This window comes from Pteronotus mesoamericanus, unplaced genomic scaffold (assembly GCF_021234165.1).
Source record: "Pteronotus mesoamericanus isolate MK-2021 breed Mesoamerican mustached bat unplaced genomic scaffold, CSHL_Meso_final contig_502, whole genome shotgun sequence".
Lineage (NCBI taxonomy): Eukaryota > Metazoa > Chordata > Mammalia > Chiroptera > Mormoopidae > Pteronotus > Pteronotus mesoamericanus.
The window spans coordinates 7,394,245-7,419,631 of record NW_026555187.1 but is presented as its reverse complement, the minus strand read 5'-3'; the positions used below and the strand labels follow the sequence as shown (position 1 = coordinate 7,419,631).

The window sequence follows — 25,387 nt, the reverse complement described above, 5'->3', positions numbered from 1 at the left end:
GAGAAGAGGCCCTGCGGGGCCCCCCCGCCAGGTCCCCCGAGGGGACCCGCAGTCCATGGGTTGTCCGCTTGGCTATAAACACCCAAGCAGTGCAGAAATATCGGGACCATTTCCATGGTTGACCCAACTAAGGGCAGGAGTTGGGGAGTTTGTCAGCATTGTCTCCTGGATCTAAATGTTATCAGGTGTTATCTGGATGGGGCAAGCCGGGGTCCTGTAAGAATCTGTAGCAGGATTATGTGATCAAACTCCATGTCCTTAGCTACTAAATAAGGGGGTTGTTTGTATAACTTTTAAGGCCCTTCTAGCTCAAAACATCTAACTTGGTGTGGCTGTTGATGTGTGTATAGGTAATATTTGATTGTCTAAATTACATTAGTACCATAAACATGTAAGCAAATTAAATGCACAGTCAAGAGGAATAAATCATTGAAAGGCAGTATTGCACTGTATTCTCCAGGGTGAAACCAGGCTGCAGCTGGGACTGCTGAGCCGTCCACGTGGGGGCTGGAAGGGAAACTGGAAACTGTTGAACCCGGTCTTCTAAGTCCTTTCTATCCAGTGATTTGAGTTCAGAAGAGGTATCGGGACAAGGCGCTGTGTTTACGAAAGAAAGGGTTTCTAAGGAGTCCACAGGAGGAAGGAGCAAGTGCCGCGCAGGGAGGGCCGCTGGTGGGGGGTGCGAGGGGCCCCGGGAGGGGCCCAGCCAGCGTCCCCCTTACACAAGCGGGTGCCGGTGGCGGGGGAACAGGAGCTCGGGGCTCTCCGGGGTCCGCGGTCTATCAATCACGACAGCCACGCGTACTGGAAAGCAGCCAGTCTTCATGGAAAAGGTGTTCTTTTTCTCAAAGAAGACCCAGTAGGCATTAGAAAGTTACGATAACTTCAGTTACCAAAGGACTTGATATCGGTCTCTCCCAATGTTAGTTGAGATCACAGAGGTCCACGTGAGAAAGGCGAGCCTCAAGCACGGCTTTTCAGGAGCAAAGCAAGAAATCCGTCCGAGGACGGGGCCGCTGTGGCTGCCCCACAGCCACCGCCCAGACAAACTGCCCTGGCTTCTCAGGTCACCATGTAGCCCTGCGCCGTAGCCTGACACCAAGCAAAGGCCGGGGCGCTCTCTTTGAGAAACGCACAGGAGGCGGCGGGCTCTGTTCTGGAATCCCGGTGGATTAAAGACGGTGCGGGCCTCAGGCATTGATCCTTCAGAAGGCGGGGACCTCCTCCCAGGGCAGGCAAGGTGGTCCGCAGGGGCGCTGGCGGGGAGGAGCCTGCCCCCTGGAAGCCAGGTCCGGCACGGCACGCTGAGGTTCCGACGGGCGAGATCCTCACTGGGACCCAGGCTCCGAAGGGTGGAGGCCAGATTTCCGAGCTTTGGGAGGGGGCGGGGGCGGGACTTTGGCCTCTCTTCGCACAGGCAGTGGGGGGGCGACCTGAGAGAGCAGACAGAGGAGAGCTGCAGTGACCCTTTCTGCCCTCCCAACAACACTCTGCGTTAGCTTCTAGGGAATCTGAGCTGATCCCCACAGCCTTGGCAGGTAGAGAGGGAAGTAAGACAGATCTATCCTGCCTTGTTTGCCTGGAGTTAACCTGACATTCGCCAGGACTGCTACATCCCCAGCACTTGGCTACGTGGCACACAGAAAGCAGGCGCTCAGTCAGCATCTGCTGAACGAACGAAGGAAACCTGTCAGAGGCCATGCCAGAATGGCTGCCACTTACAGGTAAACTCTCCAAAAGGGAACCAGAACCCACTTGTTATTTCCCCAGCCTGCACCCAGGTGAGGTACAGAGACAAGCTCTGCTGCCTTCCACCCGATGAAAAGGCCTTACCCGCATAGGGTTCCTTCCCGCTGAACGCCGCCCTATTATGGGTTCGGAACTGAACCAAAAAATGACCACAGTGACAGCAGCTCTGGGAAAACCTGCTGACGGAACGTCCGCAGAATCCCAGGCCGCCCTTCCCCACAATGGCCTCTGGCCCAGAGCCCACGCCCGCGCCCTTCCCCTACCTCCTCGGAGTTCCTCTCCCGGCTCTCGTAGGGCTTGCTTTTGGGGGGCGGGGGAGGTGGCACAGTGGCTGTCGTCAGCCCATCCGTCTGCAAAGATGGGGAGCCTAGAAATGATATAAAAGGAGATGAAGGCAGAAAGAATTCATCATGGAATCTCATGGAACTTCTGGTTGTCAGGGTAACACTGGAATCAACCCAGCCAATCAAATTGCTAATGCTAAGCTCCTAGCCCTTGGTTTCTGTGGACAGAATAAACATGACCTCTGACCCCTCCTGACACACGGCGTGCCCTTTGCTCACTGGAAGGCTTCCCAAGTTCTTGAGTAAAAATTCCACTTTTTGTTCAGAGTTTTTACTCTTAAGCCGAAGACGAGGACCTTTTCTAGGACTTTGGGTGTCATCTGTTCTCTGACCTTGCCCAAATGCTTAAGAAAATGTCGGTCACATAATAGGTGGTCTATAAACACTGGTTAAATTTAACTGAACTCTTTGTTTTATCCAGGGGTGTCCAACATGGGGCCCACAGGCTGCATGCAGCCCAGGATGGCTGTGAACGTGGCCCAACACAGAATCGGAAAGTTACTTAAGACATTATGAGATTTTTTTGTGATTACGTGTTGCAATATATTTTATGTGTAGCCTGAGACTATTCTTCTTTCAGTGTGGCCCAGAGACGCCAAAAGGTTGGGCACCCCTGCGAGGGTGCAACGCCCACTTCCTCTGGGAAACCCTGCCGGACCATCTCCTAACTCTGGGTTGACTACTGTCTCCTGTTGGGCACACGACCGCCCCTCCAGGAGTCCTCTGTACCGAGGGCTCCTTGGGACTCTCCTCAGGTGGCGTGCCCTGCTGGTTCCCCAAGCCTGGCTGGAGGCAGCTCATGGAACAGGTCTATTTCTTGTCCTCATTTGGGACCCTTCCCCATACAATGCACAGGGCTATCTGCTCAGCAGTTCCTAAGGCACTGGCTTCCTCTCGGTTCTTGCCTGGATCTCCCTCATTGTACTTTCATAGCTGGACAAGGGGCAGTGAGACCCTTTGGAACAGTATAAAGAAAAGTTTAACGAGTTCCAGCAACCGGAGGGCTCCTTCGTTTGGCGAGGACTTAGTCTCACTGTGTTATACCCACTACAACTGACCTAAACCAGCTCTACAGTTGTCTCATATACCATGTGGCCGTTTGGGTAAAAAACCACCCAGGTTCATAAACATACTCCATTCCCCAGTGAAATGAATATAAAGGATCTGAGTACAGGAAAACTTACTTAGCGTCCTGGTAGCTTTAGGAGTCAGTGGAGGCGGGCTCAGGGGCGTTGATGGAGGAGTGGAAGAACCATGAAACGGTGTTAGCCGACTGTCCAACAGCTGAAGACTTTTTGGCCTTTGTGCTTTTCTGGCCGGGCTCTGGTATGGGGGGTGGGGGAGACAAGAAAACGTTCTCGTGGTGAGGACGGCTGGATCCATCAACACTTGAACACCCTGGCCTGCTGAGCGGAGGCTTGTTGGAGGGCATAACCCCAGGAGCCGCTGTGAAGCTCACCACATCTTCTTGTGGTGGGCACCCTGGCAAAGACACTAACAGGCCCTCCCTGAACCACAGACTGTCTTCTGGCCAGCTGTGGACTTGACTTTGACCACAGATGGACTGTGTCTTTTAGGTCGGAAAGGAGCCAACCTGACTCTCAGGGAAAGCTGGTCTTGCCACACTTAAAACTCGATGTGGCTTATGGAAGAACAAGTACCGTTTATTTTTTCATTAATGGAAGAGAAGTGACAGCGTTTGGACTGACTCATGGAACATAGTAGCGAGAACCACAACTCCAAGTGCCCAACACGTGTTGATGGGGTGGGCGCGAGTTCTTGCGCCATTACGGATTTAGAGGCTTGGGTTCTCTGCACCCGCGTTTCTTGGCGCAGCCTGAGGCTGACACTCGCCCAGGCTGCTGGTGCTGGGAGAGCCGTGGCGAGGTAATGCACAGCCATGAAGGGAGCAGTGGTGGGCCTGGCTACAGGGAATGCCCTGCAAAACCTCTGGGGCATTTCTTTTCTTTTCTTTTTTCTTTACCATCGGCTCAGGTTCTGGCGCTTTCTCTGCAATGACCTGGGACTTGCTCAGGCTCCGCTCTTTTCTCTTGAACTTGCCGATCCGGTTCTCGCTGTCCTCCTTGAGGGGCAGATCTTCGACTCTGGCACCCGCCGAGGCCCTGCGCTCCAGAAGGGGCTCCAGGATCGACCTATCAGCCAAAGACATGGACCAGTCACCAGGCGCTGACCACCTGACAACCAACATGAACTCCAAAGAGCCCGGGGGGAGGACTCCTTGACCCAACCTTGGCCCATGACTTCCCTCTCAGTGTCTGTGCCATTTTTTTCTTATAATGACAACTCCAATAATTTTCCTGAAATACCAAAGGTTAAATGTTTTAAAAGTGAAGGCTTGGAGCCCCTACTTTGCTGGGGCTCTAAGCAGGCAGTTAGTCGGCCTGCGAAGTAATCCCTCCTGGCTGCCTTAACAAGATGGACTGGGTGTCACAAAGTGCCGGTAATTCTGGTCCTGGGCCTTAGGCTGGATGCACCTTACTTCCTGCCAGCAGAGGACTGACCCTGTGTGGATGGAGCGCCTATCATCACCGTGACCTTTTAATGAATACTATACAGGCACAACTCTGGGGATGGGAATCAGGGCCATCTGCCTGAATCAGCCTGAGGTGCTTTGAAGAAACATCCTAAATAAATGGAGGAAACATTATCAATGACTTCTTACCCCCTAGGGAAGTCTGAGCAAGAGCAATACGCTGCTTGCCGGGGCCACGGCATCGAGAGGACCCCCGCCCCTGCCCTCTGCTTCCTGCCCTGCTGTATCAGCCATTCCGGTGCCTCTGATTTTCAACAGCTGCTTCACAGCTTGGCTGTTTTGCATGGGACAGAGTTAGTTAAGAAGGGGGTTAATGAACAGAACTTCTATCCTTTCTGCCAAGGAGGTAGTACCTCTTTATGGCATGGGGAAAAACCATGGAAGAGAAAAAACAAATGAATCAGGTATTATTTAATATTTAGGAATTCAAAAGATTAAATGTAGAATAAATACTTAATAATGGTGGATATATGATGAAAATTATATAATCACTCTATATTGTACATGGCATTGCATATTGGTATCTGTTTGCTATATCAAGAAGCGTAGGAAAAAATCTCATCCCTGACGAGGTCAGGTATGCTTTGGAAATGCATCCTTTGCTTGACCTTCACCAAAAGGCCAAGACGTGATCTGAGAATGTACCCTAGATGATCAAACTCCTACATGCACTTGTACACATGTTTGCTACAATGCCTAATAATAAAAATGCATTTTATATTAATACAAGCTAAACGCTTTACATTCAATTTATAAACTTTTATGATTATCTGTTTATAAATTATTACACGGAGTAAATATTCTAGGGTAGGAGAAGGATTAGTTACAGCATATTTGTACCATGTAATGGTACATAACCATGGAAGGTGATATTAAAAACTGATGATAAAATTACATAGCAACATGGAAAATGCTGATAATAGACAAAGAGGAAAAGCAATTTACCAAATTATATCTTTGCTATAATTATAACGATGTAGAGATATCTATGTCAATGAAAAAGAACGGATAAATTAATTTTGGAATACTAATCATTTGATTTCCAGGTAGGGAGCCATTTGGACAGGTTAGCTTTGTGACATAATTATTATAATATGGAATTGTAAATCTATGAGCAAATGGTGAGTCAACTGGCTTGATTTGTAGTCAACACTAAAATACGTAATGAAGTTAAATATTCGTCATATATATTTAATTAAGCAGGTCACAAAATGGTATCTGCAATGCTTTTCCCCTAATATAACGTATTTATGTGCTTTTCTTGTATTATATAACTTAACAGTGGTTATTTCTTTTTTATTAAAATATTTTTTAAAGTTTAGTTTTAGAGAGGAGGAGGGAGAGAAAAAGGGAGGGAGAGAAACATCGCTGTGCAAGAGAACCATTCATCAGTTGCCTCTTGCACGCTGCCAACTGGGGACCCGGTCCACAACCCAGGCACATGCCGTGACCAGGAACCAAACCGGCAAACTTTCAGTTCTCAGGCCAGTGCTCAATCCCCTGGGCCACACCAGCCAGGGACAGTGGTTGTTTCTGAGCGATGAAGTTGTAAGCCTTTATTCTTTCAAAAGTTTCTAATACTTTGAAAAATGTCTACGTGTATATATATTAACTTTGTAAATAGTAAAATATTATTTGAAAATAAAATCTTTAACCAGACAGAACATATTATAAATGCACCCCTTTAAAATGTTTTAAATATGAACGTGTGGAAAGGCATGCCATGTTTTTGGCAAGGAAGGCCCCACGTCAAAAAGCCGCCGATGTGCCTAAAGCTAGTCCATAAAGTCAACGTGACCCCAATAAAAAGAGGAACAGGATCCTACAGAAGTCAGTCCAAAAGTGACAACGAGGAAGCCCAGCCAGGCAAAACTTGAAATGGATTACTAGATATTAAAAGTCTTTTAAAGCCATAGTAATTAAAAGTGCATAACACCAGTGCATGAACACACAGGTAGATCAAAGAAATGGGGTGGGGGAGTCCACAAATAGACTAAAGAACATATAGGAATTTGCTATTTTTATCAGGTTGAGCATTCAAGTCAGCTAAAAAAGACAGTTGCTCAGTAAATGTTATAGGGAGAACCAGATAGTCACATAGGGAAAAAAGTGTTGGCTCCATACCTCACAGTTGATACTAAATTCCAAAGACTCAAGATTTAATTGTGAATAGTGAAACCCTAAAATTAGTTTTAGTTTTTTTATAGTCTTAGAGTGGGAAAGGTCTTTAATTATGATATACTATCCGGAAGTTATAAAATCAAATATTAATTTATTTAACTGCATTACAAAAATCAGCACAACAAAATAAAAAAACTAGAAGCAAAGTCAAAAGACAAGAAGTTGTAACCACTCTGCTGTGCACTGGAAACTAACAGAAAATAATATTGAATGTAAACTGTAATTGAAAAGTAAAATTAAAAAAAGACAAAGGAGAAATTGGGGAAAATATTCAACTCAGGTTACAAACATGGCCAACATCCAACAGAAAATATACACAAAACATTTGACCACAGTTCACAGAAAAAGATGAAAAAACGCTCAACATCATATAAGATAAATCAAAATGAAAAAAGCCTATCCCAAGAAAATATTTTTGCACCCATCAGATTGGCAAAAATTAAAACACCCAGTAACACACAATCCGGTGGCGATGTGTCGGGGACCAGGTGCGCTCTGCATGTTGTTGGCAGGACAGGAAACTGGTCTAACCTCTAGGGAAGTCCGTGCAGCCGTAGCTTTGAAAATTGCAACTATCTAGGTTGAATGGAACAATTTCACTTTGGAAGTTTTTCTCATATGGGTGTGCCTGTATATCTACAAACTAACTTATGTTTAAGGTTCCTCATTGTCACAGCAACCAGATGTCCATCCACAGGTTCTAATGGCCCATTTCATGGGGCCAACCTACCGTGGGGTACCCGCAGCTCAAAGAAAAGAGAAGGCTCTCTCTGTTTGGGAAGGGAATGATTTTAAAGATCTAGTAACTGAAGAAAGCTGGATAAACAGAGTGTTAGGTGCTGCCATTCCTATGGTAAGAATGACAATTGGGGGCTGCGGTTCTTCCCGTGCATCTGGGCGTGCTCAGGCTGGAAGCGCGCTCAGAGTGTGAGTGCTGCCCCCACCTGGCTCCGGAGGGCGGTGCTGGCAAGGGAGGGGGGCGGTCAGGGACCGATGGGAGGTGTTTCAAAATATGTATTTTTGTATATTTGGAATTTCCTATCATGGGATTATGTGAACTATTCATAAAATATAAATTTAAAAATTATTTTTGAAAATTGAAATGATGAAAAAATCAGGCAGTGATGACAAGTTATTGTGAAAAAAACTCAGAATGTGATTAAGAAGGTGATAGGATATGACAGGATTAGAGGTGATTTCCCCCCATTTTTTATAACTGTCACTATCATTATCTAAATAACGACATTCCTCATGAGGGAGACAATAAGAATGACCCAAGGTCGAATAACCCATGAACTCTGAATTACTTCCCTTATGAGGATAATGTATTTACATCAACCAACGCTCACTTTGGCACCAAAGACAGATATTAGAAAGGAGTTACCACCCCTCCTGGCAATTAAAGATCAAATGCCTACCCGTCTGATCCGGGCCTGGAAGAAGCGGTGTCAGATGAGTTAGAAGAGGTGGAGACCACAGAGGACGTCACCGAGGTGATGGACAGCCTCCGCAGCGTGGATGACATGATGTAGGGCAGCACAATGGACCCCGTGCGGCTCTGCTTCCTCTCGGTCAGGGCGGAGGGCTGGAGGACACAGGATGCTCGCGGTGAGCCGGCCGGGGGCTCGGCCCCGGGAGCGCCTGCAGACTGGTCCGTCTGCGGCGGGGGCCCAGGTGGGCTGGCTGGCACCCCATCCTGACTGGTTGATGCCTGTGCTGCCCCGGCCGTTAGATCCTGAAATACTTACGTTCTCACTTATATACACAACTTAGGTCAAACCCGCCTTGTTTCTAAGACTAGAGAAAAATTCACCATCCCCTTGAGAGAGAAATACCCAGTATGTTCACCCACCAATGAAAGAGCAAGACTCTCTGCCTGCTTTTCCAGCTTTCCTTCTTTCAGGCATTTAAAAATGGGACTCTGGCTGAGTAGAAAAGGTGGAGACTGAGACTACGGAGCTGACGCTCAGCCTGGTGAATCTTACTCAGGACGGAGAGCCACACTGATCTACTGCCACGAGAATATCCTATAGGGTCACTGAACCCTGTCTGCCACTGTTTCACATTTACCTGCCCGTGTTGCCCTGGGTCTAATAAAAACCCTGCTCATTTGGCGAAAGTCACAGTCGCCACCATCCAGGAACTCGTGTCGAAGACAAATTTTCCCACAAGAAAGCTCTTAACAGGTGGTAGGTGAGGAGGTAATTTTTTAGGAATTTGTGATTGAACATTCAGATGACAGAAAGAGATGATGAAAAAGGCCTCTGGGGAGAAGGGCTGTGGAGGTGGAGGTTTGGGGCTAGGAGAGAGGAGTGCACGTGAGAAACTCAGAGTTTTGGTGTGAGGAATGAAAATGTGAAAACTGGGGGTTCAAGGGTAAGGCCGTTAAATAGCGCAGGGGGAGCCCACGCTGAGGTCTGCAGATGGATGAAGCGGGGCCCGGCACACGAGCAACTGCTGAAGAGAAAAGGCTAGCACGGGCAGGCCTCCACCCAGCTTCTCAGGAGGAAAAGCAGAGAATTACAGCTGCGAGGAGTGCGAGAATGGTCCAAAATTACGAAATCAGCGATATGCAGTGTAAAATGTATTTCATAATTCTTTCTCCCCCTCCTAGGTGTGAAGAGTGTAAACCTAGCCATCAAAATAAAAATATTAGGAAAACCTCGTAAGAACGGGGCTGGACAGGAGAGCGACCACCAACCAGTGCCTGGGACCAGGGGCACCCCGGCTTCTCTCCGAGCCGTTCTCGAAATGTGGGCCCGGGCCCAGCAGCGCCCCCTGCGAGCGGGCTGGAAACGCAGCTCCTCGGCCGCCCCCAGACCCGCCGAACCAGAAGCCCGGGGTGCGGCCCCGCGAGGCGGCTTCCGCAGCTTCCACGGGCGACGAGGACGGCTCAGGGGGGAGAGCCCTCTCTACACGGGGAGGGCCGCAGCCTTCCCAGCCGACCACGCCTCCTCTCACCAACCCCAATTTTCACGCCAGACCTACACTGTTTTGACTCACTTGGCATCTGGAAAGCTGGCCCGTACCATACCAGGTAACAGGAACTAAAAAGCTCCAAGGCTACTTAGGCAAACCTACCAGCATGATAACCCCGTAGAGCCTCTCCACTTTCTCCTTGAGCTCCCGGAAGCAAGAGGACAGGCGGTCGTGCAGCGGCTTGAGCTGCTCTGTCAGCTTCTCCCCGTGGATGCGGATCCCCTCCGTCAGCAGGGGCATCTGGGAGAAAGGGCACAAGACGGGGCACTGGGGTTTAGGAAGCGGGCCGTCCAGACCTGGGGGCTGGGGAAAGGTGGGGGCGGGGCTGGGCAGCGCCCGTCCGCGGAGAAAGTCACTTGTCAGTGCAGCGCGGCAGAAACACGCCCCAGGGACAGGGGCGAGCCCTGAACTGGGGAAGGGCTGCCTGATGAGGAAAAGCCACTGAGCCATTTCTGTGGATGAGCAGCTGGCAGGTTTAAGCCTTCGATGGACTCACTGCTCCCTGAAGGCGTGAGAAGGGGAAAACGGAGGCCAATGTCTCTCAACTGGAACGCAGGCTGGGAAACCGACTGGGGGACTCACTCTCATCTCTCCAAGGGCCCTCTCAAAACTCTGCAGTCCAGTCTAGTGGATGCTACTCCTGTCAGTTTGCCCAAGAAACAAATACACCGGTTGTGCTTCCATGGGGTTTGTTTTTTTTTTGAAGGGAAAGTAACCCTAAAAGTGGGCTCATAGGTCTGAACCCTAGAGGATCTCAGCCTCGGGCCCGCGGCTGCCCAGGGAGCGCGGCGGGAAGCTGGCCGGCCACACGGTCCTGGGAGGCACACCTGTAACGCGATCAGTCTCTTCAGCAGCTCAATCTTCTCCTGGTCTTCAGGATGCTCCTGCAAGTACTTCTCTGTGAAAAAAGCCTAAGAGCAGAGCACACAGAGCATTAACGGCAGCCCACGCCTTGCTTGGTGTCTGGCCCCAATGGGAGGGAGGGAGCTGGGAGGGCGAAACGCCTTCTCTTCTACCTGACAAACCAGGAAGGATGGCGCGATGGCATGGCCCTATACACAGTGACAATTCAAAAAGGTGGGTGTTGTTTTGTGGTCTTTCTAGAATCATGGCGTTCCTATCAAAGGTACGTTCTCAGCAACCACACACACACACACACACACACACACACACATACGAATCACGTAATAATCAGCAGCGGAGCAGGTTATCATTCTTTAAAATGTCTTTCCCGAAGAACTAAGACCAAATGGCAACATCGAAAAGTTGTTCCTTAGTTAAGTATATAGGCGTTATAAAGAAAAGAACAAAAAATTAACAGGCTGGAGATGTGGCTGATGATTTTTCTGCACTACCGTGTGATATAGGCTGTATCACAGTTTCTTCCTATATTAAATGAAGATTAATATCTGTCCTTTCTTAAGAATTGCCTATCCAGAAGGCTATTTCAGGACATGAGATACAGATGTAAAAATGTTTTTAAACTATTAAATGCAGGTGCATTTATGTCAAGAACACATCACTTATAATATCATCAATAAACATTTTCATAGCTCTCATGGCTAAGGACTGGTAATAGGGAAATAAAACTCAAAACTACAAATATAGGTGTTATAGAGGAGATCGTTTTAAGAACAGACTTCATTAGGAAAGAAAACAGAATTTTGTAATAAATACATCCACTGAGTTCAAAGTGGGAGTTATACAGCTTCTCCCTGTACCTTAATCCTCATTTCTAGAGGGCTTTCAGAGACCAACCTTCATAGCCCCTGCCTCTTCTGCTCTACTGCAGAAAGCCACCCCAGGACATAAAAGCCAAGAGTTCCTGAAACGATAGACAGCTATAAGAGTGATCGGCCCATTCTGTGTGGAGAACAAGAGTATGTGCGAACTCTGTCTTATGGAAGATGTTACAGGTGGACCTGTGTCGCTCAACCCCTACCCCGCCCCAAATTCACACAAGGAAGTCCTGAGCCCACCAACACCTTATATGTGACTTTCTAGAAAGGGGTATTGTGGAGGCAGACATGCGCACACAGGGGCAAAAAAAACCACAACATCCTGTGAAGAGACACGTGGAGCAGATGGTCACCTACAAGCCAAGGGACACGAGAGATTGCCCGCGAGCCACCCGAAGCTAAGAGGCAGGCAGAGTGCAGATCCCTCCTCAGTCCTCGCAGGGAAGCGATCCTGCGGCCACCCCGACTTCACACTACTGGACTCCAGAACTGGGAGGCACGCATCGCCCACTGTTTTAAGCTGCCTGGTCGGCAGCAGGTGCTTTGTTCGGGCAGCGGCCCTACAAGGGTGACACAACAGAACAGATGCAGACCGAGCGTCCCCAAGGGAGGCAAGGTGGCTCATTCTCCAAGCAGCTCGCGCTAGCCAGGTTCACGTTTAGAAGGACTCTCAGTATAGAGCAGTATGTAAATCTTCGTGCACCTTCAAATACAAGCAGTTTAAATTTTTGAAAGTTAAGAACAATTTTCTGGTATATGATAAAATGCCCTTCAGTTCACACAGCACTGTAAGATCGCCCACGAAGGACATTCAGAGCCTGCGGTCACTCCAAGTAGCCAGGAGGCGGCAGGCGGAAAGCTGGGACCCATCGGGCCTCAGCTGTGTGGCGGGTGCCACGCAAAGCTCCTGACACACGTGGCCTCCAGCTGCTCTTGCCATTTAGGCACCTTCCTCACTTTTTTCAGGTCGGAAGCCTGGAGCTCAGAGAGGTTACGTCTCCCAGGTACATGCAGCGGCCAACGGGACAGTAAGGTCACAGCAGTGGCCGCTCTAAGGCCAGGGTGTGGTGACAAACAGAGGAGGAGGATCAGCCTGCTTAACGGCCACCGGCCCTCCTGTCTGTCACCTTTTCTTCCCCTCCGTCTCCAGGCTACTCAACAGGGGAGTCCTCGCAAAATGTCCATTTTTGAGAAGAGGACTCCAAGATTCTTTAGCCACAAAAATGCACCTAACAATGACAATCCTGCCTCTGTTAACTACCGTTGATGCTCGGACAACATGGGATTTAGAGGTGCTGACCCCCTCCTGCCACCCACCGTCAAAAATCCACTAACATTTTTGACTCCATAGTGGGCCCTTCGCACCCAGATTCAGTGGAAACAGTATTGCTGAATTGAGGTTGGGACTGTGAAACACTGCTTTCCGCCCGTAGTTGACTGAATCCACGGATGTGAAAGCTGGGGATACAGAGGGCCAACTGCACTTACTGACGAAAGTCCAGGGGTAAGTGGGCCTGCACAGTTCAAACCTGCGTCACTCAGGGGTCCGCTCTACACGTAACTGACTTCCACTTACCGAACGTGTCATCTCCATCTTAAGTGCGCCACGCACGGCCTGTGCTGTGGGGTCACTCCTCTCCCCCACAACTTCCCAGGGGCAACAGACGTGACACTTCGTTGAACTGATTTAATTGTAGAGCCAGGGCCAGCATTGTGCCTATGGCTCTGGACCATCACGTCACGGTGGTTCCCGGAGGCTAATTCTAAACAACATGTGGCTCTGCCCTTCCTACGTGTGGCTTCGCTGCCGGAGAATCCACAGGCGTGGGGCCCACCTGTAGGCTTCCTACCTCCAGGAGAGCGAGGGGGTGAGGGAAAGGTGGGGGTGAGTCAGCCAGGGACGGCAGGTCTGACAGACCGGTCAGGGACTCTCCCAGGCAGCAGCCTAACCCTGGGCTGGGTTGCTGAGGGTCTCTAGGAGCTGCGTGGTAGGGGACAGGCTTTTCCTTCATTCCGTTCATACACACAAGGGGAGGAGACATCGCTCAGAGAAGTGGTAAGAAGCTAAGTCACCAGCTGCACGATGCCACAGAGAGCGGCGTGGGGACCCCCAGGCCTGTGTGTGCTGCGGGGTTCAGGGACCCAGCCCACCTTTTCGTAGTTGGAGTAACCGCCCATGACGGCCGGGTCCACAATGCCGCTGAGCAGCATGGAGAGCGGGTGCACGGAGAGCGTCCGGTCCCAGGTGTGCTGCTGCACGCAGTTGCTGATCTTCTCGTTGGTGAGCTCCATGGTTTCGATGGCGTTCTCCAGGGGGCTGATCTCCTCCTGTGACAGAGGGTACAGGGTGAGCTCTTCCGCAAGGGTGGGAGGGAGCCCAGCAGCCCTCGCAGGCGTGAAATGCCCACTGAGCCACAGACGAGCGAGCTTCCCACTGGTCAAGGTCATGTTTCTTAGGGACACCACACGCATCTGAAATGGGGTCGGTAAGTTGCAAAGTAAGCTTTTAGGAATTTTCTTAGAAAGTATAGGGTGGTTAAACATTGGCACTATAGTCACGATCATTTTTGGGGGCAAAGAATCTGCAGGAATTTTGAGAAGAAAAAGTTAGATCTGTAATAAAGATTGTTTTTAGGCAAAGCTTCCTCATACATTTTTGAGAACAACAACATCAGAGGAACAGGGTGTCCAATCGAAGACACTCTGGGACCACCAGAGTGGTCCCTGGCAAGAGGCTCGCTGTTTCTTCGGTGGGAAAGGGCGGATGGCTTTGGGAGCCAGACATTCAGACCATACAGAAGTCACCCTAGCACGGGTGCTGTGGTTAATGGAAGTCAGAAATAAGGGGATGTGTGAGAATTTCAGGCTCGATATTGGATGGAAATAAAATAAGACGTGTTACAGAATCAGAGAGAGCTCCTCGTAGGAAATGTCTTCAAAACTAGGTTTCAAGGAAAACGTGTCTTCTTCCTCATGTTACCCATTATTGTGGGTAATGGCCTCCTACTCCAGACTTGATTCTAAACATCTCTGTCCAAAATCATATGCATCCTTGAAGAAAAATGATTTACCCTCATGGTATGGGACATGTCCAACTTCAGCTCAGACTTGTTCAAGACATATTCTTGAATGCTTATTCATGCCAAGTACTGTGTTATGCACCACAGTTCCAACAGTTATTAAGACATAATTCATGGCTGGGAGGAACTGATGATTTCAATGGGACTTTGACACGTGGGCACGGTAGGTGACTCACTAGGAGTCAGTGCAGGAGGCGGGGGCAGAGAGGAAGAGCTCCTCAGCCCGCGAGGGAGTTTCAGAGACAACTTCTGGGAGAACGCGGTGCCCAAACGGAATCCGAATGGGAGTGAGGTTGAGCAGCGGCAGGAGAGCATTCTGGGCAGAGAAAGTGACCCTATTTCTCAGACAACTGACACAGCCTGGGCTGAGCAGCTCCGTTCCAGGGGACTCCACGGGAGATGTGGTGGAAGAGCTGAGCCGCAAAGACCCTGTGTTCATGGGCTAAGGAGTCTGGACTTGACACTCTGGGCACTGGGAGCCACAGAGAGGTTTTCATGATGGAAGTCGCACTCGGAGCCCCAAGGAGAATGGACCTCAGAAGGCCGAGGCAGGGAGGCCGGTTAAGGGGTTTTCAGTGGCATCAGCGAGTCATGAGTGAGGGGCTAGAAACAGGGTGCGAGAGTACAGGGGCTGGAAATAAAACACTTAATCAGCAGGAAAACCAGGCAGCTCTGGGCAGAGCTGACGATGGAAGAGTCCAGGGTGCCTGCTGATGTGACAAGCTGGGGATACAAGGAGGGGACATGTTCTGAGGGAGGGGAATGGATGGACAGGAAACTCAAGGGAGGCATTCCAAAAACATCTGGGCGCTGCAGGGTCCCGGAGCAGACAACACGCTTCTGGCCATGAAAGCGGCCTTCATGGCGAGTGACCTTTAGGGTTGGTGCTGTCACATCAGTTTTACAGACGCGTCCTATCAGACAAACGCGCCTTTTATTTCTCTTTTGGAAAACGAAGCTGGCCAGAGGCGGCTGGCTGAGCGCGTGAGAACTGGCGGGGGCATTTAACAAAGGCTCATATTATATTTGGGGACAGAAAGATTTTTCTGAATTCTAGTCTCAAATGACTCACTGTTGAAATCTGCTTGACTTCAAACCACTTGAGGATCCCCGGGAAGGTGTACGCGGTCGTATACGTGGTCCTTTCAATCCACATGGTCTGGCGGGAGAAGGGGGAGAGGAAATGCTGGTCAGTCCCCAGGCTTTTAAAGAGCAAAACTCCCCGGTTCACTTAAGTGAGATTCTACTCTCCAGGGCCTCCTTCGAGTCTGGGCCGGACTGTCTCTCACAGTGTTAAGAGTCGTGGATGTCAAAAGCTGAAAGCACCCTCGCCTTGGGCCCTCTCACCCTCTAGAGGAGAAACCTGAGGTCCAGAGGGGTGTGACCTGCTCACAGTCACAGTGGGGGCAGACCCAGGGGGACAGCGCAGGCTCTAGACCTCTGGCTTCCTACTCAGGTGACAGCCTGGTGTCTTGGTAACAAAGCTGTAGAGCCTCTTTCCCCAGCTATGTGATCTCTGCTGGACAAGCTGGTTAGGGGGGAGGCCGCCACTGGATGCCAAGTCCACCTCGTTCTAGGGGCCCAAAGGGGTGGACTCACAGCAAATTCATTGTCTGGATCCTTTTCTCCTTTCCGGAATGGCCGGGAATATTGGAACTGCTGCACTTCGTTGGCTCTGTAGTAGCTGGGAAAGACACAGCCACAATGTTGTCCCCTCTCTCCTAGAAAAAGCTCTCCTTGGACTGACTGCCCGGAACCCGGGACATGCCTCCCACACACCGAGTCTCATCCACTGCACTCTCAAGACGGGCGGTCTCCACATGAAGGCTGCCGTCAGCGTAGTTTGATTCTACTGTACATCTTTTTTAAAATTTTTCATTTATTCATTTTAGGGGGGGAATACTGGTAGGGAGAGAGAAAGGGGGTAGGAGGGAGGGGTGAGAAGGGAGAGACATTGATTTGTTGTTCCACTTGGTTATGCATTTATTGGTTGATTCCTGTACGTGCCCTGAGCAGGGATCAAACCTGCAACCTTGGCGCACCAGGACAACAGCTTTCTAACTGAGCCACACCAGCCAGGGCTTTCCCATACATCTTAATTTTATTATTTACAAATCCTATTCCACAGCTTACAATTTAGAAAGGTTTATATCCATGTTTGTAATCTCATCTGTAGTTGTAGAATAGTTCAATCAGTCCTAGTGTAGCATTTTAGCTTCTCAGAAGTAATTAGACCTCACGTCGTTGGGGAACTCAGCGGGCAAGGGGAAGTAGCCACTACTGACCAGTGAACTCGGAACAGAATAAGCTAAGGGCTTCCAAAACCTAAGCGACATTCCCGAGTTCCCTCCGTCTGCTGAAAAAAACACAACCCCCAAGTCCCTCTGAGTTACCACGTTCTTCTACTAAAAATGGAAGGGATGGTTACTATGGTCTAAACGTTTGCGTCCCCCCCACCCCCCATTCCTATGTCGAAATCTCATCTCCAGTGTGACAGTGTCAGGAGGTGGCACTTTGGGAGGTGACAGGACACGAGGCTGGAGCCCCCATGAAAGGGATTAGCGCCCTTATAACAGGTCCCAGAGAGCTCCCTCGCCCCTTCCACCGAGAGGGGGCACGCGGCGAGGGCGGCCATCTAGGACTAGGAAGCAGGCCCTCACCAGGCACCGCCTGTGCCGGCGCCTTGATCTTGGATGTTCCTGCTCCTGCACCGTGAGAACACAACTTCTGTTGTGTACCAACCGCCCAGTCTGCGGCACCCATTACTGCAGCCTGAACCAGCCTGAACGGACTCAGACACCAGGAGGGCTTCCAAACGGCAATGCACTAAGACGGGTTTTGACAGGCTTCTAGATAAAGGGTGTGGGAGAGACAGTGGTTTTAAAAAACAAACACGCGAGCACGCTTACTTCAAGATCTGCTCCGGAACTGGTTTATCCTTGTAGCTGCGCGGCAGGTTCATCACGGGCTTGACGGTGAAACACTGCATGTCTGAGGGGCCCGTTAAGGAAGGAGAGCGGCTGGCGTGAGGTTGTCCCAGGCTGAAAGCCCTCCCGTGCCTCCTGCTTCACCCACCCCCGCCATCCTGTTTACCAAGCGCCAGGCGCGCACTGAAAAGGGGGCCCCCTCTTGAATTCCCCAAGTGCCTTTTCAAGTCATCGTCCTAGGTATTTTTTTTTGGTCACCCACCAAGTGACCTTCCTAGAGGAAAATAGGTGTCAATCAAATGTCCAGAAAAAATGTGATTGGAAACTGTCTTACATTGTTTCTTTTGGACAAGCATTCCTCTGAAGGAGCCAGACTCTGGAGTCTGGGAAATAGAAAGTTCGCGTATCTCTGGACGCCATTTGTGTACAGAGGGCCCCAGCTGGGCACCGTATGCAGTGTTCTGAAACGTGGTCTCCAATAAACACAATAACTACCAGGTTATTGATCTCCTTTTACCAACGAAGAATCGGAGGCCCTGAGAAGATCCAGATCATGTGGCTGGGAAACGGAGTCAGGCTCCACACACAGCCTAGCCTGGGCCGCCTTCTCTGACTCAGTGACCCCATCTATGAAGTGACCTTTTTCTGTCCTCACCAGAGCAGACACACAGTTTCAATGCCTACAGCACTTAAACTACACTTCAAAGCACTTGGGTCTAGAACTAGCAGTGTCTCTCTAAGCGAAGGGCGCCGTCCACCCATGCATCCACTCATGCCCGAGCCCCCTGGAGACGGATTTGAACACAAACTAGGATTCACAGCCGCTCAATCAGACTCTCTCTGCATTGCTGCTTCTATAGCGTAAAACCTGAGAACCCGTGGGCTATCCTGTACACTGTGAGCTTATGAAGTATTTTCACATGAGTTACCTACTTTTTATTTTGATCCTCACAGAAGTTCCATAAGATACTTGGAGGAAACAGACTTGCCCTCCCACCTTGCAGATGAGAGACCCAAGGCCTGGCTACCTGAAGCAATGTGGGCAAGGTCAAATGGCTCTGCGGACATTACCAACGGCCAAGCCCCAGGACTCCTGTTTCCAAATCCATCCCTTGAAGACCTCTTTCATTGCCACACCAAGGAGGCACCTCTGCTGTCTTCTGATCCTCTGTTACCCAAGGATTTATCCTGGAAGACCTCAGAGAGCTCCCTTGGAAAAGAAAGTGGATGTTTTCTTTTCCAAGCATCCACTGTGTGTTAACAGGTCTCTACTACCCTTCCCTTAAACATACGTCTGTCTAGTGATCTATGATTATTACCCATCTTTCTAGAAACATTTACCAATCTGTCTATAATAATAGCTAATGCATACTGACATTTTATCACTTATCAAACACTGTTCCTAGTATTGACGTACATTTATGCACTCAATCTTTTTAAGAACTCGAAGAGGAAGAATGATCATTATCTCCACTTTATAGATGAGGAAACTGAGGCCCATAGAAGTTAAGTAATTAGCCCAAACTGACATAATGAGCAACAGGGTGGGGCTCAAACCCAGGCGCTTTGCCCCCAGAGCCCATTTGCTCAGCCACCACGCCATGCTGGCACTACCTTCCCTACCTCTTAGATACTGTTCAGTTTGTGACATCTTATTGTGGCATGAAACCCAAGAGAAAGTTTTAAAAGTAACTTTGTGATGGAGTCCTTACTATTAGATTTTTCTTCCTTGCTTTCTTTTTTTGATAATGCATATAACTGATATTTCAGTAAGTTGTGGAATGTTACAAAAAAGAGCTATACATCTTTATCCAGAATTCAGAACAGGAAGTCTGTGTTCTCTGCAGGCTTCCCGTGCGGCTCTGAAGTGCAGTCCTTCCCATCAAGATTTGCTTGTCCTCTCTCTCCTTTAATTACTTCATAATCACGAGACAAGGACATGAGGGTCCCACAGCTTTTATACAGACTGGGACGTGAGCCTGAATGGTGAAGTGAGGGGCCTGAGCGTGAGTCGTCTCTGCGCTCAGCGATGGGATTGAACCCTTGGGCTGCGCTGCGCTGCAGCCGGTGACGGAGCCTCCGGGCCAGGCGTCCCTGTGGCAAGGATACACTGCTTTGGGGAGCACTTGATTTCGTCTCCCGGGGGGGTGGTGCTGGTCATCTTCTCAGCATTGGGGAACTGGGTCAGCAACCTCAAGCTGAAGTCTTCTCGCCTCTCATACTCCTTTCCCCGGTAGATGAAGATTTTGTTCTGCAGGGCAGAGACAACAGGGGGAAAATTAAATATGGACCACGAGGGGACATCGGAGAGCCTTTTACTGAGGAAGCCATTGTCCTCCCAGCTGAAGTGCAATCTACCATCAAGTTCTTACTGAACACCTACTACGTGTCTCACAGCAACCATCACATCTGACCAAGCTCTGGGCTTTTTCAGGAAGTAAAGTCGCAGGGAAGCCTTCTCATAGAGTAGTCCCATAACCACGGCTGGCGCCATCTACACCGAGCCATGAAAAACAAGGACCTTGGGTGCTAATGCAGATCCACGGCATGGCCAGGATGCTGGTTAGTTTAGTGGGGTTTTTTTTTCACAGTAAGACATTCTCAGTGGAGGAAGGGCACTGGTTTATACTCAGCAAGCACCTTATCTCATCCTGACAGGAACAGTCTGTGGACCAGCAGCTGAGCGGCACAGCGTCAGAACAAGGAAGTACAAAGACAGTCAAGACAATGTGCCTTTCGACACAGTGACGCGGTAACAGGGGACAGGAACAAGCAACAGCAGCTGCTAGGCAATCCTGAAAGTAACCTTGTATGGCAACAAGTCCCATAGAAAATAACTACATAGCCCTGGCTGGTGAGGCTTAGCAGATTGAGTGCCAGCCTGCGAACCAAAGAGTTGCTGGTTCAATTTCTAATCAGGGCACATGCCTGGGTTGCAGGCCAGGTCTCCAGTAGGGGGCACTCAAGAGACAACCACACACTGATGTTTCTCTCCCTCTCTTCCTCCTTTCTTTTCTCTAAAAATAAATAAAATCTTTAAAAAAAGAAAAAAAATAACTGCACACAATATGAGAAACTGTAGTTTTTCCTATTTAATAAAATAAATAAAAGTGGATATTTTAAAAAAGAAGTTTCCTGGGCCTCAGGCATAGGAATAATTTGCCTCCTCATTGTTGCTGCCCACGCCAAGTTCAAACGCAGCCACGCTCTGCAGGCTTCCGCTCATCCTCTCTTTACTTAGATGAGGGCTCAGTGCTGACTGCCAACCTCCTCACGATGCATTTTTTTAACTGAAACTTGGCCGTATATTGTTCTCTAAAATGTTTTTAAAGATCCCTCACCCATTTACATAACAAATATGTGTTGAGCAAACAGTAAACATGCTGGGCATGAGGGAGAGAAATACAAAATCAACAACAAATAAGTCCATGTAATAATTTTAGATAATATAAACAATGCAAAGGCGATACACCTTTGAGGCCAAACATGGAAGGCAGTAAAAATAGCCTAGAGCTTTTGGAATAGATGAAAGATTTATGTGACCACTTCCTGCACTACAAAATTCCCTCATTTAGGCTAACTGTGTGAGGTGGGCAACAGCTGAGAAAGAAATCAGACCAGCACATGGTCAGCACAATACGGCTCATCACGAAGGACAGGGCTTCAAGGAAGACACGGGGCTTGTCTGGGCCTAGAGGGCAGGTAGGGTGAGGAGAGGAGCACAGGGGAGAGGACAAGCAGGCACAGCAAGTGACAGGAGGGATAAGGCCCAAGACAGAGCTTGGATGAGCCAGACGTGAAAGGCCTTGAAAGGCAGGCAGAGGTCCCAAAGGCGAGGGAAATCCCTGGGGGTTCTGGAAGGAGGGCGCCACAGGACGAAAGAAGTCTTGAAGACAATCGAACGTGACAGTGGGGTGCGCCGCCAAGTGCAGGGATCCGAGACAGACTCGGGGGAGCAAGGGAGGCTGCAGGATCCGGGGCGGGACTCTGCTGCTGGTGCCGGGCGGTGGAGCCGGGGAGGGGGCTGCTCAACAAGGACTGAGAGGATGGGCCTTGGAGCAGGAGGGGCGGAGTGGCCACTTCCAGAGGGAGAAGAGGGGGCCCGGTTGGGATGGGGGAGACACTATAACTAAGAGTCTAAACTTGGGGAAGTTGTCCTTAACTCGAAAGGCCATTTAGGTTATATCATTCATAAGGAATTTATATTTTCCTGTACACTTTTGACAATAGAGAACGCCTACAAACTAAAGTTTATGAAGCACTCCTCTCTGCTGCTTATTTAACTCTCAAAATAGCCCTGTGATGTGGGCAGGATTTCTCTGCCTTACAGGTCAGAACACCAAGACTCGGCGGCTATGTCATTTGCCCAAAACCACACAGCCACCCGGCACCGGAGGCAGACCTCCATTTTTCAGTGGCACGTCTCGACCTCCTGTTCCCATGAGCCACGGCTGTCTCCTGGATCACAGCCATCAGGTCATGCAACATAACGGTCGCCTATAACAAGCATGGTCGGCCTGGACTTACCATGATTTAAGCACCCACTTAATAGCACAGTGAAGACCAGGACCTACAGCAAGGCTCTGACCCAGCCCTCTCCTCCCTTACTCTCTTCCCTCCCCATGGCTGTCTCATCCACAGCCAGTTTTAACTACTTGTAAATAACCTACCAAGTTCCGTCTCCAGCCTAAACTCTCCTTTACGTTCCACATCCATATATCAAATTGTGACTATCTTTTGGATGTTCCAAATTTATCTCACACTATGTTTGTCCAAAAGCAAACTTTTATAAAAGACTTGTGAAGATCTCGAAGGCCTTCTGCAACCTGGAGCCCGGCTCCCTGACCCCTCTCTCTCCTTGCCCTCTGGTTCACGCCTCTCCAGCCTCGTGGCTTCTGACCTTGTTCTTCTAGCAGCCTTGTTCGTCTCGTGACAGCTCCTGGCTCACTCCCTCAGTTGCTTCTGGATGTTGCTCCCATGCCATTTTCCTACTGAAATCTTGCCTACTCACTCCATTTAAAATTGCAGCTCCAACCCCATCGCCTGCCTCTCTAGCCACCTTCCCTGACTCATTTTCCCCATGATCCCTGTTGAGCGTCTGTGTGGTATGAGACATTGTTCTAGACCGCCTGATGTTAAATAGTTTACTTATCTTGTTTTTTTTTGTCTCCCCAAATTAGAATATAAGCTTCATTACTTCAAGGATTTTGTTTTTGTTTTTGGACCCTGCCCCCATGCCTATATTACAGCAAGGCACATTGTGCAAGTTGAAGAAATATTCGTTCCATGACTGGATTAATTTTTCTCCGGGACTCTGTCCTTCCCAGCATTCCCACATCAGTGGGCGGCTCCACGCCCCTCTGACTACGCAGGCCCGAACCCAGGGACCATTCTGGACACCTCGCTCTTCCTCACTCACATGTCCCATCGGTTACCCGACACTGCTACTTCACCTCCATTATTCTAATCTTCCCATTTCCCTCTAAAGCCACCTCCTTAGGCCAACCTTTCACCTCTTTGGCATCCACGAGAGTCTCTAATGTCTCACCGACGCACACCTCCCGCCCGCTCTCCATGCCAAACCCACATAACCTCGCCAACACGAAGCGTCTGCAGTGGCTCCCCACTGCTCTCAGGAGGTTGGTAAAACGCCTTTGCAACTGGCGGCAGCCCCGTGTGCCTGGCCTGCACCCCCGCCTCGCTGCCCTGCTCACGCAGCTCCCTCTGTCCCCAGTGCACCGACTGCTTTCTCCTCCTCCCCTACCTCCTTCAGGCCCAGCTCACCCTTCAAAACACAGCTGGAGCTGACAGTCCCTGGGAAGTTTTCCTAACTCATAAAAAAAAATTTGGGTACAATTTACATATAGTGAAATCTACCCTTTTCAGTACAAAATCCTGTGAGTTTTGACAAATACAACTATGACCACAATCAAGATATAGAACGGTTTTATACCCACCAAAAATGTCCCCGTGCCTCCTTGTAGCTCAGCGCCCCCTCGTCCCAGCTGGCAGATAACCAATGACCTGTTTTCATCCCCATAGTTACGTGTCAGCTTGGCCCGAATGTTACGTAAATAAAATCACAGTGTGTGTAGACTTTAAAGTCTAATTTCTACTTAGCATAATGCATCTGAGATCCATGCCTGTGGCTGTGGGTGTGAGCAGCTCGCTCCTTCACATGACTGAGTACTAGTCCATCATTTGGCTGTATCATATGAGAGTCCGTTTGTCCCTTCGCCAGTTGAGGGACATCGGGGTTCCATTCTATCCAGTCTTTAGAGATGATGAATTCTGGTATTATAAATCATCGTGTACAATTTTTACGTGAACGTAGGCTTTTATTTCACTTGGGTAACTACTCTCCGGAATACCTATCTTGGTCAGTTTCAATTTTTCTTTCATTTGTGTGATTATTTAATTAGTATCTTGCCTATTAGGTTGTAAAATCCTAAGAGAGTGAGGACCATATCAAATTGTAATCAGCACTATATCTCTAATGCTTAGTATTTACTTAGTAGGCACTCAGTAAATAATTATTGAATTAATGACTGAATAAGCTACCTCCTTGTTGGGCACTGTGAGGAGTGTAAAGCACTTTCCCACTTATCCTTTTCCTTTTTTAATTAGGGGAAGGAAGATGGATAATGTATGCTTAAACATTGCTAAGCGCTGAAAGCAACTTCTTTTTTGTGGGAGAAAAAGAGAAGGTTTTGTTTGTTTTTTAGATTGTAACATCAGCATCACATTATAGAAAATTTTGAGAAGGAAGAAAAACACGGTCCTTCTCACCATGACAACAAAACCGTTATTATTCGCCAAACTTTTGCAGTCTTATCCTTGGGATATTTGCTTTCAAACTCGCTCAGGCTGGAAATAAAATAAACAACCAAATGCATCAATCCGCACTTTTCCCTGGCCTGACCTGCAGCAGCAGATGGGTCTGTTTTTCCCCTTTGCATCCCACCTGGGAAAAGTCCTTTTACCAAAGAGCTGCCAGAATCCCGGAGGCGCCGGGGCGTGGGGGGAAGAGGCGGCCGATCAGGAAGCGGCTGCGCTGCCCGACCTCCCACAGCGAGAACACGGTCTCCAGCCGCAGCGCGCCAGGCCCATCTGGAAAAGCGATGGAGACCCCTCCCCCAGACCCCCGGCTTAACGGCCTGGGAGACCACCCGCAGGTCCCTCACCCGCAGGAAAGAAGGAAAGCCCTGTCCGTAGTATCCCACGGCGAAGTATTCAGGCTGAGGCCGCATGGCCTTCATGATGTTCTCATAAAACGAGGCTCTTTTTTTCTGGAAAACAAAACAAGACATTCCACTGGGAGGTTACAAGGGTGCAGTTGTGGGGAAGAGAGATCTATTTGCTCCTGCTGTTTCCCATGTAGCACAGGGAAATAAAGGGCCTTCGGGAAGTGTCCCGGGGGCCAGAGGGCTGTCCCTGTGTCAGACGGGAGGGCCGGGGCCTGGCAGCCCACGGTTCCCTGAGGTTGTCCGCAGAGGGGCACAAACAGGTGCATTCTGCCCTGGCGCGTGGCGGGGCCTAGTTTTCGCCAGTTTCCTGAAGCGGGCTCGGCACTTTCTGAGTTAAAAGGCACTTTCTGAGATTAATGAAGGGTGGCTGCCTTTAGGTGGAGATATATGAGAAAAGAAGATAGAGAACTTTCCAGTTCGTGCAGGTGGTTTGCATTAAAGTCCCTGGTTCAGCTCCAAGTGCCCAGGAGGGAAGGGAACGTTCTGTCGTTCAGCATCTGGCCCCGCCCATCTTCATTTCTTCCCTTGGGGACAGGCTTCCCTGCCTGGGCCCCAGAGTCGGCCTCTAAGAAAGCAAACTAGGGAGC

The 25,387-nt window shown here is 49.5% G+C and overlaps 1 protein-coding gene across 1 annotated transcript in view; it reads right to left on the bottom strand.

Moving 5' to 3' along the window:
- Positions 1–460: 460 nt before the first annotated feature.
- Positions 461–25,387, bottom strand: part of DOCK5 (dedicator of cytokinesis 5) — a 186,354-nt gene continuing 161,427 nt past the window's right edge. Inside the window, exons 40-52 of the mRNA XM_054578985.1 lie at positions 24,738–24,842; positions 19,663–19,804; positions 17,536–17,617; positions 16,226–16,310; positions 15,699–15,785; positions 13,698–13,874; positions 10,635–10,718; positions 9,910–10,047; positions 8,247–8,413; positions 4,078–4,246; positions 3,278–3,416; positions 2,013–2,116; positions 461–1,433 (exon numbers count right to left, since the gene is read on the bottom strand). Of these exons, the coding sequence (XP_054434960.1) occupies positions 1,329–1,433; positions 2,013–2,116; positions 3,278–3,416; positions 4,078–4,246; positions 8,247–8,413; positions 9,910–10,047; positions 10,635–10,718; positions 13,698–13,874; positions 15,699–15,785; positions 16,226–16,310; positions 17,536–17,617; positions 19,663–19,804; positions 24,738–24,842 (1,584 nt within the window). The 3' untranslated portion in view covers positions 461–1,328. The remainder of the gene's footprint in view (positions 1,434–2,012; positions 2,117–3,277; positions 3,417–4,077; positions 4,247–8,246; positions 8,414–9,909; positions 10,048–10,634; positions 10,719–13,697; positions 13,875–15,698; positions 15,786–16,225; positions 16,311–17,535; positions 17,618–19,662; positions 19,805–24,737; positions 24,843–25,387) is intronic.